At 42.8% G+C, this 23,000-nt stretch overlaps 1 protein-coding gene across 1 annotated transcript in view; it reads right to left on the bottom strand.

Moving 5' to 3' along the window:
• Positions 1–23,000, bottom strand: part of TDRD9 (tudor domain containing 9) — a 393,320-nt gene that overhangs the window by 140,702 nt on the left and 229,618 nt on the right. The window contains exons 14-16 of the mRNA XM_073609957.1: positions 21,188–21,292; positions 20,065–20,162; positions 4,292–4,423 (exon numbers count right to left, since the gene is read on the bottom strand). Of these exons, the coding sequence (XP_073466058.1) occupies positions 4,292–4,423; positions 20,065–20,162; positions 21,188–21,292 (335 nt within the window). The remainder of the gene's footprint in view (positions 1–4,291; positions 4,424–20,064; positions 20,163–21,187; positions 21,293–23,000) is intronic.

Genomic DNA, 23,000 nt, shown 5'->3' on the forward strand with positions numbered 1-23,000 from the left:
TTATAATGCAAGAACAAATGTACAATAAAATATATCCAATTAAAAGAAAGCAAAGACATTAAAGCATATCTATGGTCAAGAAGTAAGCTCATTTTAATTTCCACATTTTGTTTTTCAATTATTTCTACTAGCCTACTTCTAAATCAACAATCTTGAAGTTTTGAAAATTTTGTGACGATCCCCACACATGTACTCACTTGAATTCTGTGACATGTATTAAACTATGTCATGTGAATAGCCATTACTGCGTTACACATTTCAAAGAGCCTGCCTTTTGAACTACAGAGTACAATGGGACTTGAAGTCCTTAGAAAAAAAGTGAAACGCAGGAGGAGAAGTTGCGAAGAATGCAGGAAATCCAGGAAGTTGTAGAAAGATGACCAGCAGAAAGACACGGTTTTTGCTGCCAATCTCACACCTAAATGCTTAAAAGCACTACAGCGGCTTTATGCAAATCTTCAGTTGACTCGATAACAGCCAGTGAACTGGTGCAAAAGAGGAATGTCCAACCATCAGTACAGAGGATCCCTAACCTGTTCAGAACACAGCCTCCTGACTGGAACGCGGGATCCACACTACAGCAGTGAACCACTCTAAGCCTGCATGCAGTCTTGTCCTAAGCATGACGACAGCATATTAAAGCGGAGTTCCGCCACAAAAATAAAAAAATTATTAAAATAATTAAACTATTATTAGGACACTTACCAGTCTAGGGTGCCCGCGATGTCCTCAACCGAAGCCGATCTGTCCCTCAGCTCCTGGGTGCAGGTGGCGGCATCTTCAGTACGGGAATCAGGAAGTGAAGGAACCGGAAAAGCAGAAGTTCCATTTTTGGGTGGAACTCCGCTTTAAGAAGGTCAGAGAAATACACTTTGTTACAACTTTGAACCATATTACAAAGGCTATGCTTAAAAGTGTTCCCTCTTTGTATCCTTTAGACTAGGGATCTCCAAAAGGTCAGTTTACTGTCCTTCAAACTTTTGAGGGGTGGACTGGTGCCAGAGGGCGTAATGGTGCCCCAGCCTTGGTGCCAGCAGGCGCAATGGTGCCCCAGCCTTGGTGCCAGCAGGCACAATGGTGCCCCATTGTTGGTACCAGTGGGAGAAATGGTGCCCCATTGTTGGTATCAGTGGGAGAAATAGTGCCTTATTAATGGTATTCATGGGAGAAATCGTGCCCCATCATCGGTATCAGTTGGAGGAATAGTGTGTCATAATTGGTGTCAGTGAGAGGACTAGTGCCCCATTGTCGGTGTCAGTGACAGGAATTATGCCCCACTGTTGCAGACAGTAGGAAAGTAATAATGCCCCAAGGGAGGATAAAAGCAAAGGGTCACATCTGGCCCTTAGGCCACAGTTTGGAGACCACTGCTGTAGACATACAGAATTTGGACACTGAAACCCTGTAAAAATATAGCCAGCGAACAATAGCACCTCCTACTCCCAAGCATGCCTCAACTGTATAGAAAAGAAGTACCAAGATCAATAATACAGAGGTGTGGAATCAGTTTCCATCAATGATCGCCAAGAAAATTCGTTTTTTCTACTGCAGGAATAGGTTGCTCAGAACAAGCAAAAGATTAGAACACAGAGTTGGTGGTCAAGTACCTCATCTGTGAAACATCCAATTAGTAGACAGTAGTCGACTTTCAGCCCGTGTGTACAGCTCCATGTCCGACAGAATCTGGTCTCACGACCAGCGTCTGCCAAACAGGCATGCTGGAAAATGCTTGCAACCGATGGCGGTCCCACTGTTAAAACACAATAGTACAACAGGAGAGATCACTGCAATAAGATTGCTATTGTTACCCAGAGGAAGCAATGTGTGTATAAGGCAGCAGTGTGATGGGGGGAGGGGGCAGACAGCCGGAGCATTGTGTGTATAAGGCATGTAGAATTCATGTTAGTGGTCCACGGGATTCAAAATCGTAAGTGTAGTGGTCCACGAGGTCCAAAGGTTGGCGAACACTGCTCTAGGATAAGGATGTAGTGTATACTACAGATCCATCAAGACATGAAAGCCAGGAAACAGTACATGAAAACAGTACAGGGGAATCCTGTCTTACCTTGTCCCCACTGTTGGTCCCATCCAGGGTCCAAGCTTTGCCCATCATGGTGGTGCATACCCTCTGAAAGGGACTATGGGTCTGGGTGTCAAAGGATTGCCTCATTGCCCTGGACCTCTATAGCATCCTGCGGCTAACTACACTTCTGCACCACATGCCAAGTTGAGCGCTGAACACAGGATCCAGTGCCTGAAGCAAACATAGACCAACACAACCCACAGGGTCTGGGTAACGTTCCCAAGGTGTGCTCGAGGGTATTTGATCTTGAAATTGCTCATACCCCACAAAAGTAGTAAACAGTTAAAGTCAGTCAAGGAAGGTGATTAAATCTGGTGAAAATATTGTAGGAAATGCCTCTCAAAGAGGAGAAGGCATTCATCACCTAAGAACACTAGAAAAAATATGGAACCTCAAAGAGCATTCAGAGTTATGGGGGGACAAGAAGCAATGACCAAGCAAAGCTTGTGCCAGTCTCCAATCACCTGAAGGTAGCAGCATACAACCCAGTCTATGAGTAAACTCCTGTATTGTACAATTAAGTTATCAAGGTCTTCAAAAAGAAAATAAAACGGTTGAAAAATCAAATTGAATTAGAATCAAGTGTGGGATCTGTATCTTAAAATGAAGGCAAGTACAAAGACACACACTTTTCTAGCTGTTCATTAACCGACACACATGACCAATGGGAATTCCCTAATGTAAGGTGGGCAAATCCATAAGCCCTGTTAATGTCTACATTTTACATTGTGTAAAACTCTGGAAGATGTAGAAAGGTCAAGTGGTAGCTGTCAAGAGTAAAGATGAAAACTAAATTGACTTGCCACCATCCTGGCTGAGCAGGAACATGGCATGGAAAAAAATGATTCCCAATCCAAATGCTAATAATGCAAAAAAGAAAAGGGTTAGTAAAGAAGAAAATCTAGAGGGGTCAAACAACTGGGACCAGATGGGCCTAGTAACTGCTTTTCTCCAAATCAGCTGAAGACAATAAAGCTTAGAAAAATTAAAGATGATAGGCTACAATAATATATTCAACCAAAACTACTTTGTAATAAGGATCCAGATAGAGTTGATAAGAAAACCACAAGCATTTTTAAGTACAGACTGCTGTAGAGCAGAGAAATCTAAAATGCAGTTGCGCCATTGGGTCAACAAGGAAAAGCTACATGTTTTGATAGAAGCAGAATTTTTTTTGATCCTCGGTCTAGGATGTTTGAATTAAAGGACATAAAAAAAGAAAAAAAAAACAATATTTCAAACCTGGTGGCAAATATGGCCCTGCTAGAAAATACAATGTGAAATAAAGGTGGCCATACTGTGTTTGACGTTTACTTTGACTAGGAATATGTAAAAGTTATTTTAAAAAATGAAGCACAGCCCTCAACCCACAGCCTCTGCAATGATGATATTTTACACTCAGCTGCACCAGGAGAGAATAAGGTGCTAAAACTAGACTTGAACCCACTTTATTGCCTTTAATGGAAAATTAAAGTGTTTGTTACCCCAACATTTAATATTACTGATATGTGCCTGCTGTACCATGTACTTGTAGGAGTATCCTGTTCTCTTTGTATTGCTTCCTTTGTGTGAAATCCGTGGTATCCCTGCTAGTCCCTCTGCTTTATTAAAAACTGACCACCCTAAGCAGGAGAGCACAGCATGGTCAGTTCTCTAGCTATATTGGGAACTCAGTATGCTCCCCTCCAATAATCAGACTTGTCCTGACATGCCACCACTGCACAGTCATTCGCTGGAAAGCTCAGTGTGCTGCTGCTGCTTCTCCTCCTCCAGCTCTTATGCAGCCGAGTACAGAGGGACTGTGAAAAAAAAAAAAAAAAAAAGAAGAGAAAAAAGGCATTTAATGTTTTTTTTTTTTAAATCTATACACAAAGGTTTTGCCTTTTTCTACTGTAAACTGAAAGTGTTTTACAAGGTGATCGTTAACCACTTTAAGGACGAATGACTCCACAGCAGCTGCAAAAATTAAAGATAACTTGTGTTAAAAGTGTATATACTGCTTGCTAAGAAAATATAAAATATTTAGATTCTATAGGCTGGTCACAGTTCTGCTTTAAATATCTTTAGCTACTTACTGTTCTTTCAATCCCAATTTTCCTACTTTCCAGTAGTATTGTGAATTGGTTTTAATATATAATATATATCTGCCTGTGAAAGAGTTGAACATTTTTTTCATACACTGCCCTTTTGAATTGAACAGACACTTACCTCCTTGAGCAAAAGTATAGTGCGTTCAATGTCAGAAACATTAGGAGGGGAAAGGGCTGTAGCCAGCAAGGCTCTAGGCTCTCCCATGTCAATAAGTTTCACCTTCAAGATTGTACTTCCCAAAGGGCTTCGCTGAAGGAAACAAAAGAAGTTGTCATGTAGGTGAGACAGAGAATATTCAAGAACTACAAACTAAGCACAAAAATCTGTATTACTGTTATAAATGATTTCTATAGCACGAACAGTTTTTGCTGGCTTTACAACATAAAAAGGAGACAATACAATAACTTAATAAGAAAGCGGTTGTAAAGGCTCCTTTTGTATTTTCTTAAAATAATAAAAGCATTTTATACTTGCCAAAATGTTTTTACATAGAGTGGCCCGAACCCCCTCCTCTGGGATGCCCCACCCAGAGGGAAGGTGCAAGTGGTGGAACATTATTCACCTTAAGATAAACTTTTTTTTTTAAATTACAAACATGTCATACTTAACTGCTCTGTGCAATGGATCCTCCTCTTCTGGTGTCCCCCACCAAAGCTCAGGGCTCTAGCCTGAGCCAGGGTGGAGCCAATGGCTCCTGTATCTGCTTCTATGACCAGTGAGGGGAGAGACAGAGCAGAGAGAGCCACTGCTCTTGGGGCACAGCAGTGGATTGAGATCAGGCTGATGTAAGTATTTAAGGGTGCTGGAGGGGGGAGATCCTGATCAAAGGTGTTTTTTTACCATAATGCAGATTGCATTAAGGAAAAACACCTTCCACCTTTACAGCCCCTTTAAAGCAGGGAATGCATTAAAGGGTTTGTAAACCCTTGAGATTTTTAACCTTAATGCATTCTATGCATTAAGGTGAAAAACCTCCTGTGATGCAGATGGCCCCCAAAGCCCCCCTTTTACTTAATGGAACCCAGTCTTTCCAGCCGGTGTCGGGTCTTGACTGGATAGATTGATAGCAGTGCAGCCATTGGCTCCCGCTGCTGTCAATCAAATCCAATGACGCGCAAGCCAGGGGTGTGGCCGAGTCCCGCTGTCTGTATCAATAGACGCAGCAGGACATGGGAGCGCGCCCACACGACTGCCCTGAGGGAGAGTGGCTCTCTAATGGGGCACTCAAAAGGAGCAGCCAGGAGCACAGCTGAGGGAACCCAGAAGAGGACTGGGGCCACTCTGTACAAAACCAACTGCACAGAGGTGGCAAGTATGACTTTTTTTGTTTTGAAAAACTAAGCTTTAGATATACTTTTACCGGATGCTGACCAGCCGCCACAGTTATACTGGTTGGCACGGCTGCGCAAATCGCCATAGCTATACACCAGCTCTTAAAGACGATACGGCAGGCGCGCACCTGCAGTGTGTCCCCGAAGCCAATGCACATGCCCGGCAGGCGCAATGTCCGCCATGCACCCGCGATCTCTCCTGACAGAACGTGTACGGGAATCTGTGTGTGTAAACACACAAATCCCGGTTCTGTCAGGGGAGTAGAGACAGATCGTGTGTTCCTACTAAGTAGGAACAACTATATGTCTTCTCCCTCGTCAGTCACCCCCCCCCCCCAGTTAGAAACACACCTAGGGAACACAATTAACCCCTTGATCGTCCCCCAGTGTTAATCCTTTCCCTGCCAGTGACATTTATACAGTAATCAGTGGCTATTTTTAGCTCTGATCGCTGTATAAATGTCAATGGTCCCAAAAAAGTGTCAAAAGTGTCCGATCTGTCCACCGCAATGTCGCAGTCCCGATAAAAATCGAAGGTCGCCGCGATTACTAGTAAAAAAAATAAATAAAAATGACATAAATCTATACCCTATTTTGTAGACGCTATAACTTTTGCGCAAACCAATCAATATACGCTTATTGCGATTATTGATATGTAGAATACATATCGGCCTAAACTGATGAAGAAAATAGTTTCTTTTTTTGGAGGAAGATTTATTATAGCAAAAAGTACAAAATATTGTGTATATTTCAAAATGGTCGGTCTTTTTCTATACAGCACAAAAAGCAAAAACTGCAGAGGTGATAAAATACCACCACAAGAAAGTTCTATTTGTGGGGGGGGGGGGGGGGACGACATCAATTTTGTTTGGGTACAGCGTCGCACGACCGCACAATTGTCAGACAGAGCGGCGCAGTGCCATATCGCAAAAAATGGCCTGGTCAGGAAGGGGGCAAATCCTTCCAGGGCTGAAGTGGTTAAAAAACGTGTTGACTTTAGAAGCACTTTACATAATACAAAGCTTATGATTTTGAGGGAGCTAGAAAGCAGGTGGTCTTGAGAGAAGGGAAGAGGGTGTTTAGGCCCCTTTCACATTAGCGGATAAGGTCCACCTGTCAGTTTTCCAAGCAAACCTGATCAGAATTCTCCATGCAAGTTTAAGGGCAGGCGGATGTAAACAAATGTGTGCCTACCTCTGATTTAGCCCAGACCGGGGGAAACTTTTTTTTTTAAAGTAAAAGACCATTCTTTATCATTTTTCGGGAACTAATTGTAATGGATCGGAGCAAACTTCCCATTGTTGTAATGCAGACAAATGATTTGGCACGGATGTTCTAAAAGGGGCATCCATCCTGATTAGCTTTGATTCCACAGGAAATCTGTTCATCGATGGCTTTTTTATATTGTTTATAAATATTCATTGAGCCAGCATTAGTCTACCTCCTATATAAACTCTCCTCTCTTCAGTCTAACAAGGCATGAATTGAAGTAGCTGAGATGAAAGATAGCAAAGCATACGAATGAGTAGCTTGGAGATGTCATTTGGAAATTTTAGAAATGTTGCAGGGTTAAATGCAGCAAGATTTGGACAGTGACTGGAGTTGGGAATGAAAGGAGAGGTTAGAGTCCAGGATTAAGCCTAGCAGCCTGGCTTGAAGTGAGGTATTGATGGTTGTTTTAGTGATCTTGACAGAAAGGGAGGAAATATTATGAGATGCTATGGTGACTGTGCTTACACCAGGAGCAGTAATATTCCAGGGTATGATAAATCTCCCTGAAAGCAACTTTTCCTGCCTTCAGCAAGGTAAGCATCACAGACTGAGTAACCCCCGTCTTTTAAAACCTGGGTTTAAACAGCCATGCCATTAAAGCCAGAGACTACATCAGGGTGGAATGAAGGGCCATAAAAATAGGAGATTTAGCCTGTTAGGAATAAGCCAGTGTCTTCAACAAGAAATCTGACTATATCTGCACACTAGGTTCTTCTGGGCCAGTTCGGTGCCAGAAGAATCATCCTATTTCTTTCTTGATCCATTTTGTAGAGCAGGTGAGGCAGAATTCTGATTAGAGGGAAGACATAGATTAGCCTAAACAGAGACCAGGATCCAAAGCCAGACTTAGAGTATCCCAGATTCAGAATACAAACTGAGGTAGTTTCTTGTATCTGCTGGCTAGGATGTTAACATCAGGAGTACCCCAATTTTGATAAGAATGACCGCATCTGGATGAAGACACCATTCCCCCAGTCCATGCAGCAGTGGCTGAAAATACGTCTGCCAGTTTTCCACCTCAGATGTGAACCTGAAATCTCTGGAAAGAGGAGGCGAAAATGGGCCATGAGAGAATCTGGTTTGATATTTTCAAGGCATCCAGGCTCCTTGTGCCCGCTTTATGGTTGCTATATGGCACTGTAGTGGCATTGTCTGTCTGCATCCAAATGGAGTGTCCCTTTAGAGGAGGGGGGAGTTCGACATCTTCTCTTGACCATGCTCCCTGAATTGTCAAAGATTGGGAGACTCCTCCCCAAGCCTGACATACTTGCATGTGTTGTGATTGGTGATGAACCAGGAAAAGTCATGTTTTGTTTGGGAGGAAAGAAGCATGGGTTGATCCAAGGAAAGAGCCTACTTTTTTCTGCTGCTAGAATGTTTACTTGGAGAGTTTTTGTATGGAAAAGGTGCTGCCTAAAAGGAGGCCCTCAAAGCCAGAACTATCATAGCAAAACTCACTATGGGATTTCTCTACATCTCGTTTGTGCAGCATGAGAGCCTAGAGAAATAACTTTCCTAAAAAAAGACCTTTGCCTGGTATATATTTAGGATCAGTATTCTAGATGCAGAAAAGGCTGTAAAACAGGATTTTTTGTGATAATAAACTAGCCAAAGGCCTGAAGCAGTAGATATGTCTTTTATACATTTGCTAAGAGCTGTAAGATTAATCCTTCAGGAGAAGGACATCTAGATAAGCGGTCCCCAATCTTTTTGGTGCCAGGGACTGAAGTTGTGCAGCCAATTTTTCCATTGGGGGGGGTCATGGGCAGGTTGTGGTTGATGGCAATGGGGGCTGGGTGTATGCCACTCACCGATAGGGTTTTAACAGGTATCTCTGTGCAGTCAAACCTATTTGTTAATGATCTGTATTTACAGATCATTAGCAGAGAGTTTCGACTGCACAAAGACTCCTATGGAAACGCTATCAGAGTGGATCACTGCACAGAGCTCACCAAGCACCTCAGATCACCAGGCCCCTAAATCCAATCATCTCTCCTCAACTTGCACCTGTGAGAAGGTGGGTTTTTACAAGTCCTATATGTGTTTGTTGTGCCCCGGGGTGTCAGGAGGAGAGCAGTCGCCACTCGACAGGGGGCAAAGCTTAACTCGCTCACCCCCCTGCTGTGTGGCTACAAAGCAGGTCTATTATATTCTATTGCTGCACAGCTGGGGGTGAGCAGTGGGGGCGCAAGTGAAGCTCCACCCTGTCAATAAGTGGCAGCTACTCTCCTAACGCCCCGGAGGCACAACAAACATACAGGTCCCGCCCGCTGCTGATGAGACAAGAGGCGGAGCCCAGGTAGCAATACAAGTGGCTGCCAACAGTGATGGAGCTGCCGCCAGCCCCCCGCCATGCAGCATGGCCGCCAACAAACACTGGCACCGGTCTGCGGACCCCTGGTCTAGATAAATATGTCACTGGGATGCACTACCAAGGATGCCAAGATCTTTGTGAACAATCTGGGATCAGACAACAGGCTGAAGGACAATGCAACAAACTGGTAGTGGTCATCTGCCACTGTAAAGCAAAAAAAAAAAAACACCGATGAGGTGGGTAAATAGGAACATGCATCTTAGATATCTACAGTTACAATGTGTACCCCTTGCCTCAGAAGTAATGACGTTGCAGATTCCATTCGAAACTTTGGAATATGAAGGAAATTTGTTAAGGGATTTAAATCTAGAAGAAGACAGAACCTCCAGGCTTTGATACTGTAAAAAGGTTTGTGTTTAATCCCTTGAGCAATTCTTGTAATGTTACTGGTACAATGACTGCCTGGGACAAGAGATTGTTCAAGGTCTTCTACAAATCTGACTATCCTTTCACAGTTTTTGGCTTGTTTTGAAAGGAGAAAATGGCAAGGCAGGTGGTTTTGAACTATCTTGTACCCTTTTGAAACCACTGATTGAACACATAGGTCTGGGACATCTATGACCAAGAGTGAGGCAAACTACAATGGACGTCCCCCACTCTTAGGAGTTAGGGTATTCCTTCATTGTGAAGATGGCTTTGGAGAGGGATTTTGTGGCATTTGCGCACCAAGTCTTGTGCTGAAAGGAAGGGCTGAGTGAAGGCTTTGACGTGAAGCCTGGGTTGAGCATGCAGGTGCTCTACATTTTTGAGGAGCCTGGTCATCTTCCTCTGAGGAATATACTTTCCTACCTGTGACCTCTTTGGCGATTATATGGTCAAGTGCTTCACATAATTTCTTTGAAAAAGTATACAATACAGGCAAGCTTCTGCTGTCCAAGCCTTTAGCAACTGTGGATTCTGTGCACCTGAATGGAGATTAGAGCCATTCTAAATATTTGTTTCATGACGTTCCAGTGCATCTACGCATAAAAGAACAGAAGGCAGTTCTTGTAATTGCTCTAACAGCATTATCCTGAAAAACAGGGTAACGATGGCTATTCATGGAGACTAATTAGCTGCAGTTTGACATACAGAAATAGCAGCAAGAGTTAGTTGCAGGGCTAGACCTACAAGGTTAAAGAGCTTTTACGATTGTCTCACTTTTTTGGTCAGCAGAACACGATTTTAATAGTTACAGTAAGATGTTTGACTAGGACAAGGATGACAGGGGCAATCACAGGAAGAGCCCAATTTTTGCAAAGGTTTTCTACTGGGTAGATTTTTCAACTCTTCTTAGGACTGACCCAAGCGTCATAGATTGAACATTCTATCTGTTTATGAACGGGGAATGTTTTCAGGCATTTAAAGGCCAAAGGGGCGTGACGAGATGGTGGAGAGCAAGCCTGCATAATGCCAAGGTTTTTGCGGACAGAGGTATTGAGCTTTTCAAAGTTTAGCTCCTTCTTTAATATAGTGACAGAGTGGGGGGAAGAAATCTTCTGCTGCTTCCTCCAACAGTGCCTCGAAATTCTCTTCATTCCACTCTGATTCACCATCTAGGTACGGCATATCAGGGCCTGAATCTAGTTACGAAAAGGGAGTAGAAGAGGTAGAGCGTTTCTGAGCTTTCTGAGTTAGCTGAGCTGGATGGTAAGGCTATATCTGTTTGAGAAAATGTGACATACAGCCGTGGCCAAAAGTTTTGAGAATGACACAAATTTTAATTAATTTTCACAAAGTCTGCTGCTTCAGTATTTTTATATCTTTTTGTCAGATGTTACTATGGTATACTGAAGTGTAATTACATGCATTACATACGTGTCAAAGGCCTCAGGATGCTTTACTTTTTTAGGATGCTTTACTGTTGGCAGCGTTCACCTTTTCTCCAGACAAGATTTTTTCCAAATGCACCAAACAATCAGTAAGGGGATTCTCAGAGAAAATTACTTTACCCCTGTCCTCAGCAGGCCAATCCCTGTACCTTTTGCAGAATATCAGTCTGTCTCTGATGTTTTTCCTGGAGAGAAAAGTGGTTTCTTTGCTGCCCTTCTTGACACCAGGCCATCTTCCAAAAGTCTTCCCCTCACTGTGCGTGCAGATGCACTCACACCTGCCTGCTGCCATTCTTGAGTAAAGCACTGCACCCAATACTGCAGATGAATCAACTGTAGGAGACCATTCTAGCACTTCTTGCTGGACTTTCTTGTGCGCCCTGAAGATTTCTTCATAAATGCAGTGGAAATGTATTTATGGGATTAAATTCATTTTTATGGCAGAGGGATTTTGCAATTCATCTGATCACTCTTCACACCATTCTGGAGTACATGAATATTGCCATTATAAAAACTGAGACAGCAGACCTTGGGGAAATGCACATTTGTGTCATTCTCAAAACTTTTGGCCACAGCTGTAGAAGTTGAGAATTTTGCATTTGTCAAGTAGAACATACCTGAAATATAGCTAACATCAGATGCCAAGAGCAGTGTTAAAACTGGTTCCTGCTCCAATGCAAGGGATGCATCATCACTCTGAAGTCAAGTGATATGCAGGCCTTCGGCATAGCCTAATGTTCAAAAGAGGCTTACAATTGGCTCCCTTTTACCTGGTCTCCTTCGCAACTACAAGTGAAGGCATTTCCCTGTGGGGTACTCACAAAGTAGAGTATGGGACATAGAGCAAGCATGTCCAGTAGGAGAACACGATTACCCAGATGTAGACCGTCCTACAACAAATAACTATGGCAAAAGGGAGGGAGAAAGAGCCCAAGTACCTCATAAAAGCTTTAGGTAAAGTGTGCGACACGGTGTGATGTATCCTAGTTACCCACCTGAGAGATCTGAGTGGTAACTTTACATTTGAAAATGTAACAATCTGAAGTGAACATATTCCAAAACTCGTCCCATTTTACAGAGTAACGATCAAAAATACAAGCTGACCCTGTCTTACCTGTCCATGAAACTTAACTATGCAAAGCCCAGGCATGGCCTGTCATGATGAACATACCTCCAAAGAGGCCTTCAAGAAATGGGTCCATAATCCTTGACCTGCCCAGCATCCTGCAACTCAACACATTGCACCAAGGTAAGCTCCCCATGCAGGAAACATTACAGGCTGTCCCCAGATTGTGGAGTCTGGGTACAGCTCTCGAGTTTTTACTGATGTTGCATTATTCTGTATGCACTACTGCGGGTTGAAAAATCGAAAGATATAATTAGTGGAGCTGGTTTCTCCAGAAGAGGTCCACTTACAAACACTAGCAAAAGAGTAAAAATATGCATATAACTATTTTCAGCCCACTCTGGTCACGTGCAGGGGAGAGAAGAGTGCTTGACAATGGCTGGCCTGTAGAGGTGACTTGACCCATAAGCTCCTAGGGCCAGTCCGTTGTCTGTGCTCTCTCCTCCCCCCTGCAGCTTATGCAGGAGATCAAGATCACCTCGACCGAACTAGAGTGGGCTGAAAAAATGTTAAGGTTAGTTGGGTTTAAGCTGGAATTCAACTATAGGTTTTTGGAGAGCAAGAGCTTTTTTTTCTTTGGAAGACTACTATACAAACATGAAACCTCTCATCACTTGAGCATGCATTATATAAGCAATGATGTGGGAGAGTAAAGTTTCCACCACATCCCCCAAAAAATTCCATTAATTCAAACTATATAGTAGAAAATGGAACTTTAACAGGAAAAAGATATTCACCTGAATTTTATTTCAAGTGAATATCTTTTCCTGTTAAAGTGTTTAGCACCTTTCCTATTTTCTGCTCTACTGTTTGAATTTACAGACTTAGCATGAATATTCATGCACCGAGCAGAGTTTGTAGACATCCTTCCTAGGACTCTGAAAAACTATCCCAATCATCAAGGAGAAATGCAACCCAATTAAAAAGCCTATATTAAGTGTTGTGTTAAATACTTTTAGAATGTTATTTAACCACTTCAGCCCCGCGCCGCATTTTGAGATTTGTTGTTTAAAAGTTAAAATCCGTTTTTTTTTGCTAGAAAATTACTTGGAACCCCCAAACATTTTATATATATAAAAAATATAATTTTTTTTTTCCGGACACCCTAGAGCAGGGGTAGGCAACCTCGGCACTCCAGCTGTAGTGAAAATACAAATCCCATCATGCCACTGCCTCTAGGAGACATGCCTGTGATTGTCAGGGTCTTGTAATGTCTCATGGGACTTGAAGTTTCAGCACAGCTGGAGGGCCGAGGTTGCCTACTCCTGCCCTAGAGAATAAAATGGCAGTCATAACAATACTTTATGTCACACCATATTTGTGCAGCAGTTTTAAAAGTGAAATTTTTTAGGAAAAAATACACTTTGAGTTAAAAAATAAACATAGTAAAATTAGCCCAATTTTTTTCTATTTTGCGAAACATAATGTTACACCAAGTAAATTGATAACCAACGTGTCACGCCTGCTCGTGGAATGGCGCCAAACTTTGGCACTTAATCTCCATTGGTGACGTTTAAAAAGGTCTACAGGTTACCAGTTTTGAGTTACAGAGGGGGTTTAGTGCTAGAATTGTTGCTCTTGCTCTAACGATCGCGGGGACACCTCACATGTGTGTTTTGAACATCGTTTTAATGTGCAGGCACGACTTGCGTATGCGTTCGTTTCTGCATGTGAGCTCGGCGGGGCGTTTTTTTTTTTAAATCTTATTTTACCTTTTTTTTTTTTTTTTAAAGGACAGTGTAAAAATAAAAAAATTGGGTCACTTTTATTCCTATTACAAGGAATGTAAGCATACCATAGCATGACAGGACCTCTTAAATGGATCTGGATTCAAAAAGACATCAGATCTCATATTAACACTAAAATGTAATAAAAAAAAAAAAAAATCCCCTTTAAGAGCATTTGGCGGAAGTGAGGTTTGACGTCCCTTCTGCCCTCCAATGCTATGGAGCATCTTTCCCTCACTCAGCATCCAGGCAGTAAGGGGAGCGGACGCGATAGTTTCCGCCGCTACCGGCGGCTCTGGTAAGCGGCGGAGACTTTAGCACAGCGGGAGGGGGGCCTCTCCCGCCACCAATAAAAGTGATCTTGTGGCGAATCTGCCGCAGAGACCACTTTTATGTGAAAGAGAAACTCACACCATTCCTGAAAATACCAGGGTTATGGCAGCTATCTGCTGTCATAACAACGGTATTTAGAGTCAAAGTACTGACGTACAGGTACTGTGATTTGCGTGAAGTGGTTAACCTTTGTGCACACAACAATTACTGTTTTCTGTTGGGTTTCAAATCTTGTGATTGTACATGTATGTGTTTCAGAAGCCACTTTTTTTTTGTTGAAAACTATTTACAAAAAAAATAAAGTGAAAATTTGCTATTTTGACATTCTGGCCAACAAAAGAACCCTAATCCTCTCTGCATCTTCTCTTTAACCACTTCAGCCCCGGAAGGATTTACCCCCTTCCTGACCAGAGCACTTTTTCCAATTTGGCACTGCGTCGCTTTAACTGCTAATTGCGCGGTCATGCAATGCTGTACCCAAACGAAATTTGCGTCCTTTTCTTCCCACAAATAGAGCTTTCTTTTGATGGTATTTGATCACCTCTGCCGTTTTTATTTTTTGCGCTATACACGGAAAAAGACCGAAAATTTTGAAAAAAAATGATATTTTCTACTTTTTGTTCTAAAAAAAATCCAATAAACTCAATTTTAGTCATACATTTAGGCCAAAATGTATTTGGCCACATGTCTTTGGTAAAAAAAATGTCAATAAGTGTATATTTATTGGTTTGCGCAAAAGTTATAGCGCCTACAAACTAGGGTACATTTTCTGGAATTTACACAGCCTTTAATTTATGACTGCCTATGTCGTTTCTTGAGGTGCTAAAATGGCAGGGCAGTACAAAACCCCCCCAAATGACCCCATTTTGGAAAGTAAACACCCCAAGGAAATTGCTGAGAGGCATGTTGAGCCCATTGAATATTCATTTTTTTGTCCCAAGTGATTGACTAATGACAAAAAAAAAAAAAAAATTACAAAAAGTTGTCACTAAATGATATATTGCTCACACAGGCCATGGGCATATGTGGAATTGCACCCCAAAATACATTTAGCTGCTTCTCCTGAGTATGGGGATACCACATGTGTGGGACTTTTTGGGAGCCTAGCCGCATACGGGGCCCCGAAAACCAATCACTGCCTTCAGCATTTCTAAGGGCGTACATTTTTGATTTTACTCCTCACTACCTATCACAGTTTTGAAGGCCATAAAATGCCCAGATGGCACAAACCCCCCCCAAATGACCCCATTTTGGAAAGTAGACACCCCAAGCTATTTGCTGAGAGGCATGTTGAGTCCATGGAATATTTTATATTTTGACACAAGTTGCGGGAAAGTGACAATTTATTTTTTTTTTTTTTTTGCACAAAGTTGTCACTAAATGATATATTGCTCACACAGGTCATGGGCATATGTGGAATTGCACCCCAAAATACATTCTGCTGCTTCTCTTGAGTACGGGGATACCACATGTGTGGGACTTTTTAGGAGCCTAGCCGCGTACGGGCCCCCGAAAACCAATCACTGCCTTCAGGATTTCTAAGGGTGTACATTTTTGATTTCACTCTTCACTGCCTATCACAGTTTCGGAGGTCATGGAATGCCCAGGTGGCACAAACCCCCCCCAAATGACCCCATTTTGGAAAGTAGACACCCCAAGCTATTTGCTGAGAGGCATGGTGAGTATTTTGCAGCTCTCATTTGTTTTTGAAAACGAAGAAAGACAAAAAAAAAAATCTTTTTTTTCTTTTTTTAATTTTCAAAACTTTGTGACAAAAAGTGAGGTCTGCAAAATACTCACTATACCGCTCAGCAAATAGCTTTGGGTGTCTACTTTCCAAAATGGGGTCATTTGGGGGGGTTTTGTGCCACCTGGGCATTCCATGGCCTCCGAGACTGTGATAGGCAGTGAAGAGTGAAATCAAAAATTCACGCCCTTAGAAAGCCTGAAGGCGGTGCTTGGTTTTCGGGGTCCCGTACGCGGCTAGGCTCCCAAAAAGTCTCACACATGTGGTATCCCCGTACTCAGGAGAAGCAGAATGTATTTTGGGGTGTAATTTCACATATTTCCATGGCATGTTTGAGCAATATATCATTTAGTGACAACTTTGTGCAAAAAAAAAAAAAAAAAATTTGTCTCTTTCCCGCAACTTGTGTCACAATATAAAATATTCCATGGACTCGACATGCCTCTCAGCAAATAGCTTGGGGTGTCTACTTTCCAAAATGGGGTTATTTGGGGGGGTTTGAACTGTCCTGGCATTTTATGCACAACATTTAGAAGCTTATGTCACACATCACCCACTCTTCTAACCACTTGAAGACAAAGCCCTTTCTGACACTTTTTGATTACATGAAAAAATTATTTTTTTTGCAAGAAAATTACTTTGAACCCCCACACATTATATATTTTTTTAAAGCAAATGCCCTACAGATTAAAATGGTGGGTGTTTCATTTTTTTTTTTTTCACACAGTATTTGCGCAGCGATTTTTCAAACGCATTTTTTGGGGAAAAAACACACTTTTTTACATTTTAATGCACTAAAACACACTATATTGCCCAAATGTTTGATGAAATAAAAAAGATGATCTTAGGCCGAGTACATGGATACCAAACATGACATGCTCTACAATTGCGCACAAACGTGCAGTGGCAACAAAATAAATACTTTTTAAAAGCCTTTAAAAGCCTTTACAGGTTACCACTTTAGATTTACAGAGGAGGTCTACTGCTAAAATTACTGCCCTCGATCTGACCGTCGCGGTGATACCTCACATGCATAGTGCAATTGCTGTTTACATTTGACGCCAGACCGACGCTTGCGTTCGCCTTAGCGCGAGAGCAGGGGGGACAGGGGTGCTTTTATTTTTTTTTTTTTTTTCTTTATTATTTTTTTGCTTTTTTATCTTATTTTAAAACTGTTCCTTTCATTTTTTTTTAATCATTTTTATTGTTATCTCAGGGAATGTAAATATCCCCTATGATAGCAATAGGTAGTGACAGGTACTCTTTTTTGAAAAAATTGGGAACTATTAGACCCTAGATTTCTCCTCTGCCCTCAAAGCATCTGACCACACCAAGATCGGTGTGATAAAATGCTTCCCCAATTTCCCAATGGCGCTATTTACATCCGGCGAAATCTAAGTCATAAAATGCTCGTAGCTTCCGGTTTCTTAGGCCATAGAGATGTTTGGAGCCACTCTGGTCTCTGATCAGCTCTATGGTCAGCTGGCTGAATCACCGGCTGCATTCTCAGGTTCCCTGTTGAGACAGGAGAGCCAGAGAAAAACACGGAAGACGGTGGGGGGGGCATTCTCTCCCACTGCTTGTAAAAGCAGTCTAGAGGCTAATTAGCCGCTAGGATTGCTTTTACATGAAAGCCGACCGCTGGCTGAAAAGAATGATACCAAGATGATACCTAAACCTGCAAGCATCTTTCTGGTATAACCACTCAAAGTCGTGAATGGTGTACCTGAAGACAAAAAAATGGTTAACAATAAAGCACAGTAAACGTTAAAGTATAAAAAATTGCATACCTGAAAAGCAAACATGATAAAACATGATAACAATAAAACATTGCAGAATAGAATACAGTAAAAAAGAGCAGAACAATAGAGAGAATAGAGAGAGAACAATAAAACGACAACTATTTTTTATTTTATATTTTTGTTTGTGTTTTTTTTTTTTTTTTTACACTTTTTTTGTAACTGTAACTTTTATAACTGTAACCGGTTCCAGGTTCGGGTCTCTCAAAATGCGATGGCATCTTGGGAGACCCTGTGAAAGTGTGCCTAGTCTGTGCAATGCTGTACCCTACGCTAATACTCAACTAGTGAATGGTAGCGTTCAAAACATTCACCAATGCAAAGACCAGGATTGACAGGAGGGACAATAATAGCGGGTGTCACGCCTATATCCGCGTTTGCTGCAGACACAACATCTTTTTTGGGGGGGTTCGTTGGGTAGGGGTACTCGGGAGGACATAAAAATGCCTCTCATGCAGCCGACTGCATTTGGTTGGGAATGTGAATGGGGGAAGTACGGGCGCTGCAGAAGTGGTGGGTTCCCAATTAGGATTGGCGAATGCAGCAGGAAGGGCATTATGGGCACGACGGGCCTGTGTTTGTCTTCCTTTTTGGTGGCAGCGGGACACTATTTGTGCTTGCCACCTCACCAGCTTGAACTGCACTTATGGGACTCGCCACGTCACCAAGTGTTACTGCAGTGCTGGTTTGACTACGACCGGGGTGTACTAGGCCGCTGACGCTTGCCAGTTCACCAAAACGCTACCAAAAAAACTGTTAGCGATCGCAGGGATCAGGCCTGACTCTGCGAACGCTGCAGTTATGCGTTTAGTGTTTTGTAAGTGACAGTGATCGATCGATACTGCACTTGGGTGGGCTGGGCTGGGCGGAGGGGCAAAACGCTGGTGCTAGCAGGTATCTGGGCTGATCCCGCTAACACTGCGTTTTTGGGAACCCTAAACTGCTGGGGACGCTAGTATAGATCTGATCGGATCAGATATTGATCAGTTCAGATACTATACCACTAAGGGAGGATACGGTGCGTGCGTGGGTGTTAGCGCGACCGGCGCTAACCTGACGCCTGGGGCTGGTGCTTGCCAGTTCACCAAAACGCTACCAAAAAAACTGTTAGCGATTGCAGGGATCAGGCCTGACTCTGCGAACGCTGCAGTTATGCGTTTAGTGTTTTGTAAGTGACAGTGATCGATCGATACTGCACTTGGGTGGGCTGGGCTGGGCGAAGGGGCAAAACGCTGGTGCTAGCAGGTATCTGGGCTGATCCCGCTAACACTGCGTTTTTGGGACCCCTAAACTGCTGGGGAAGCTAGTATAGATCTGAACGGATCAGATATTGATGCGATCAGATACTATACCACTAAGGGAGGCGCATGCTGCGTGCGTGGGTGTTAGCGGTACTGGCGCTAATCTGACGCTGCCTGGGGCGACGCATATCACCGCCGGGCGATCAGGGGGCTAAACCTTTATTCGGTAATAAACAGCGGGTGCCCTGACACTATAAAAAATAAACGAACTAACCAGCGTCACCCGTAACGGTTATACGGTGATCAGTGGTGAAAGGGTTAACTAGGGGGCAATCAAGGGGTTAAAACATTAGATAGTATATGGGGGTCCATGTCGCTATAAAACGCTGACGGCGAACCTAAATATTTACGTCCCTAACCATCGTCACCAGCGACACTAATACAGCGATCAGAAAAATGATCGCTTAGTGACACTGGTGACGGGGGGTGATCAAGGGGTTAAAACTTTATTAGGGGGGGTTAGGGGGGTATCCTAGACCTAAAGGGGGCCTAACACTCACTGCCCTAACACTGTAACTGTCACAAACTGACACCAATACAGTAATCAGAGGAAAAAAAAAAAAAAAAACCTGCTTGGTGTCAGTTTGTGACGGGGGGGGGGATCGGGGTGTTTTGTGTGCCTGGCATGTTCTACTGTGTGTGTAGTGTTGGTGCACTCACATACCTGTCTTCTCTCCTCGGGCCGGAACGGAAATTACCGAGCCGAGGAGAGATGAAATCATTTCCTCTGCCTCTGTGTACAATACAGAGGCAGGGAAATGATCCCATTGGCTGGGAGCGATCGCGAGGGGGGGGGGCCACGAATGGATGGCCTCCCCCTCACCACCGATCGCCGGGGGAGATTTGCCGACCGCCGCAGGCACCGGGGGGGGGGGGGGGGGGGGGGGGTCCTTGCCTACCCCCCACCCGCGGGCAGGCAAGGACGTACCTGTAAGTCCTTTTGCCGGCCCGTGCCGCTCTGTCGACGTACATCGTACGTGGCAAGTGGTTAACTAGTCAAGTACTTTAATTACTTTATTGCATACAGTACAGTTCTCTGCTGCTACAATGAAACAATATAAAATCATACCAAAATCTCTGGAACAACATTCTCAGGTATGAAATTATTCCAGAAGTCCTTCAGCACAAGCCTGTAGCAATAGCCTTTAGAAACACGTCCTGCTCGACCTTTGAAAGATTTAAGATATTACAACATTATTATAAAATATACACAGTATAATCACAACACAATATCAAAAAAAAAAATATTAGGATGAAAGATTTTATAGGCTTTTTTTGTGAAAAGGGAACTCCAGCTAGCATTAAGCTAAAATATGTGAAAGCACTGGAAAAAACTTTTCAGCACTTCTGGGGATTCAAGTACACCGTCCACGTTGCATGGAAAGCAGACCACCACGAACGTTCATTTTGGCGATTTGCAGGATTGTGTCTGGTCACTGGACTATGGCAAACCATCATCTTAGTTTGCTGCTTCCTCTTGCTTTAATACAAACTACAAGGCCCCTTCCCATCCATGCTTTCCAATCCAGTGTTAAAATGCATTGGGCTGAGAAAGCCTATTCATTTTTATGTGCTGTTAATTCACCTCAACAGACCTTTTCCAAAGCATTATGCCGTGTGCACACGACTGGACCTTTCGTCGGACTGAACCCCGAAGGACTTTTCAACGGAGTTCCAACGAAATGGACTTGCCTACACACAATCACACCAAAGTCTGATCGTTTCGAACGTGATGACGTACGACCGGACTAAAATAAGGAAGTTTATAGCCAGTAGCCAATAGCTGGCCTTGAGTCCTTTTTTGTCCATCGGACTAGCATACAGACAAACGGATTTTTCGATTGGACTCGAGTCCGTCGGAAAGATTTGAAACAGAAAAGGTCCGATGAAGCCCACACACGAACGAATTGTCTGACGGATTAGTTCCGTCGGACCAGTTCGGCCGCAAAGTCCGGTCGTGTGTACATGGCATTAGTGTACTACTTATATGTTGTGGTGCACTGCTACACAGGTATGTTAAAGGTGCAATTGTTTGGTACATGGTAGTGCCATTCAAAATGTATGATGACCCAACATTTTGATTATCAAAGCATGTATAATGTAGAGTTCTACCAACAGAATACTTCCAACAACTGTTATAGAATATTCAGTGCAAGTCCTAGTTCCATTTCCTAATTTTTTTCCCAAAGCACCTTTTCTCTGATCACAGTTTGTTTTGGACGCCCAGCTCAGTCTCAGGCTCTGGTAGTTTGTCTCTTCATCACACATTAGCATTTTAGTCAAACAAAAATCAATCACTGTAAAATAAACAGATAATGAAAATTAGAAATTGGGATAAATTAACACACAATAACCACCCTTGGTTTTGGTAATGCAAAGGTGGAAGTGGAATATGGATGTTATCCTAATTCCATGTGAAAACACATTTCAGGCATTTCAATTAGCAAGTAAACCTAGTGGCCCTGTAATGCTCATGAGGCAATGCATTCTCTATCATAACTGTTGTGATTAGCATTCACAGCTGTCACATGATAGGCTCCTGACAAGGAGCTGTAACAGCTTGGTCAATGTGCTGGGAGCGCAAAAATTTACACTCTAAAAAACACGTCAGGTCACTGTGGACACACGTGTATTAACTGCGCATTTGAGCCCACTTTTTGTGCTGCCACATTTATGCATTACACAGTCAGCAAGAGGTTAACCCCTTGGCGACCGGCTCCTGTACATATACGTTGGCAGTTTAAAGATGGATATCTCGGTAACGGCAGCAGCTGCTGCCACAACCTTAGTATTAGAGGTCGACCGATATGGGTTTTTCTCTGGCCGATGCCGATGCCGATATTTAGAAATCGCGGTGGCCGATGGCCGATATGTGATGCCGATTTTTTTGGGCCGATATATTTGGCCGATTTTTTTTTTCCTTTCTTTTTTCCCTTCATCTCATAAAATCTAACAGTTAGACCCCTTTCACACTGGGGCGTTTTACAGGCGCTTTTGGGCTAAAAATAGCACCTGTAAAGTGCCTGTAAAACGGCTCCCCTGCAGTCTCAGTGTGAGATCCCGAGTGCTTTCACACTGAGGCGATGCGCTGGCAGGATGTAAAAAAAAGTCCTGCAAACGGCATCTTTGGAGCGGTGTATACTGCTGCTCCACCACTCCTGCCCATTGAAATGAATGCGCACTGCTGCTGAAGCGCCTACAAAGCGTTTTGGCAGCGGCGCTTCAGGGGCGCATTTAACCCCTTCCTCGGCCGCTAGCTGGGTTATAAGCGCCCCGCTAGCAGCCAAATAGCGCCTCTAAAATGACGGTAAAGCGCCGCTAAAACTAGCAGCGTTTTACCATCAACGCCTGCCCGCTCCAGTGTGAAAGCAACCTTAAGTAATACAGAAATTTTTTTTCATTTAAACATTAAACAAAACAAACCTTCAATCAGTTCACTTGTATGTATAATTTAGATTAAAAACCTAAAAAAAAAAAAAAACCTATCTTAAATAATAAATACACAAAAACAGGTAATCAAAACTTTTGGACGAAAAAAAATGGGCTAACTTTACTGCTTATTTTTTTTTTTTTTAATTCATTACTGTATTTTTTTTTTTTTAATTGCGTTTGAAAGACCGCTGCGCAAATACCGTGTGACATAAAATATTGCAACAATCACCATTTTATTCCCTAGGGTCTCTGCTAAAAAAATATATATAATGTTTGGGGGTTCTAAGTGATTTTCTAGCAGAAAATACAGGATTTTTACTTGTAAGCAACAATTATCAGAAAAGATTTAGTCTTTTAAATGGTTAAACTGAAAACTTCTCCACGGAGTTCAGTCTATTGATAAAAGAACCTGAAAGAGATACAAATGTATCTTCTTATCAGACTAGGCAGGCTGCCCAGAGGAGGGGAGAATCCTCTCCACAGATAACTTAGGGAAACTTGCATTAACTTCTATTACAGAAGTCATTTGCAAGTCACGGCTGAAGTTATAATCGGCCTTTTTTATCAGCACAA

The sequence above is a fragment of the Aquarana catesbeiana genome, linkage group LG13, assembly GCF_042186555.1.
Source record: "Aquarana catesbeiana isolate 2022-GZ linkage group LG13, ASM4218655v1, whole genome shotgun sequence".
NCBI lineage: Eukaryota > Metazoa > Chordata > Amphibia > Anura > Ranidae > Aquarana > Aquarana catesbeiana.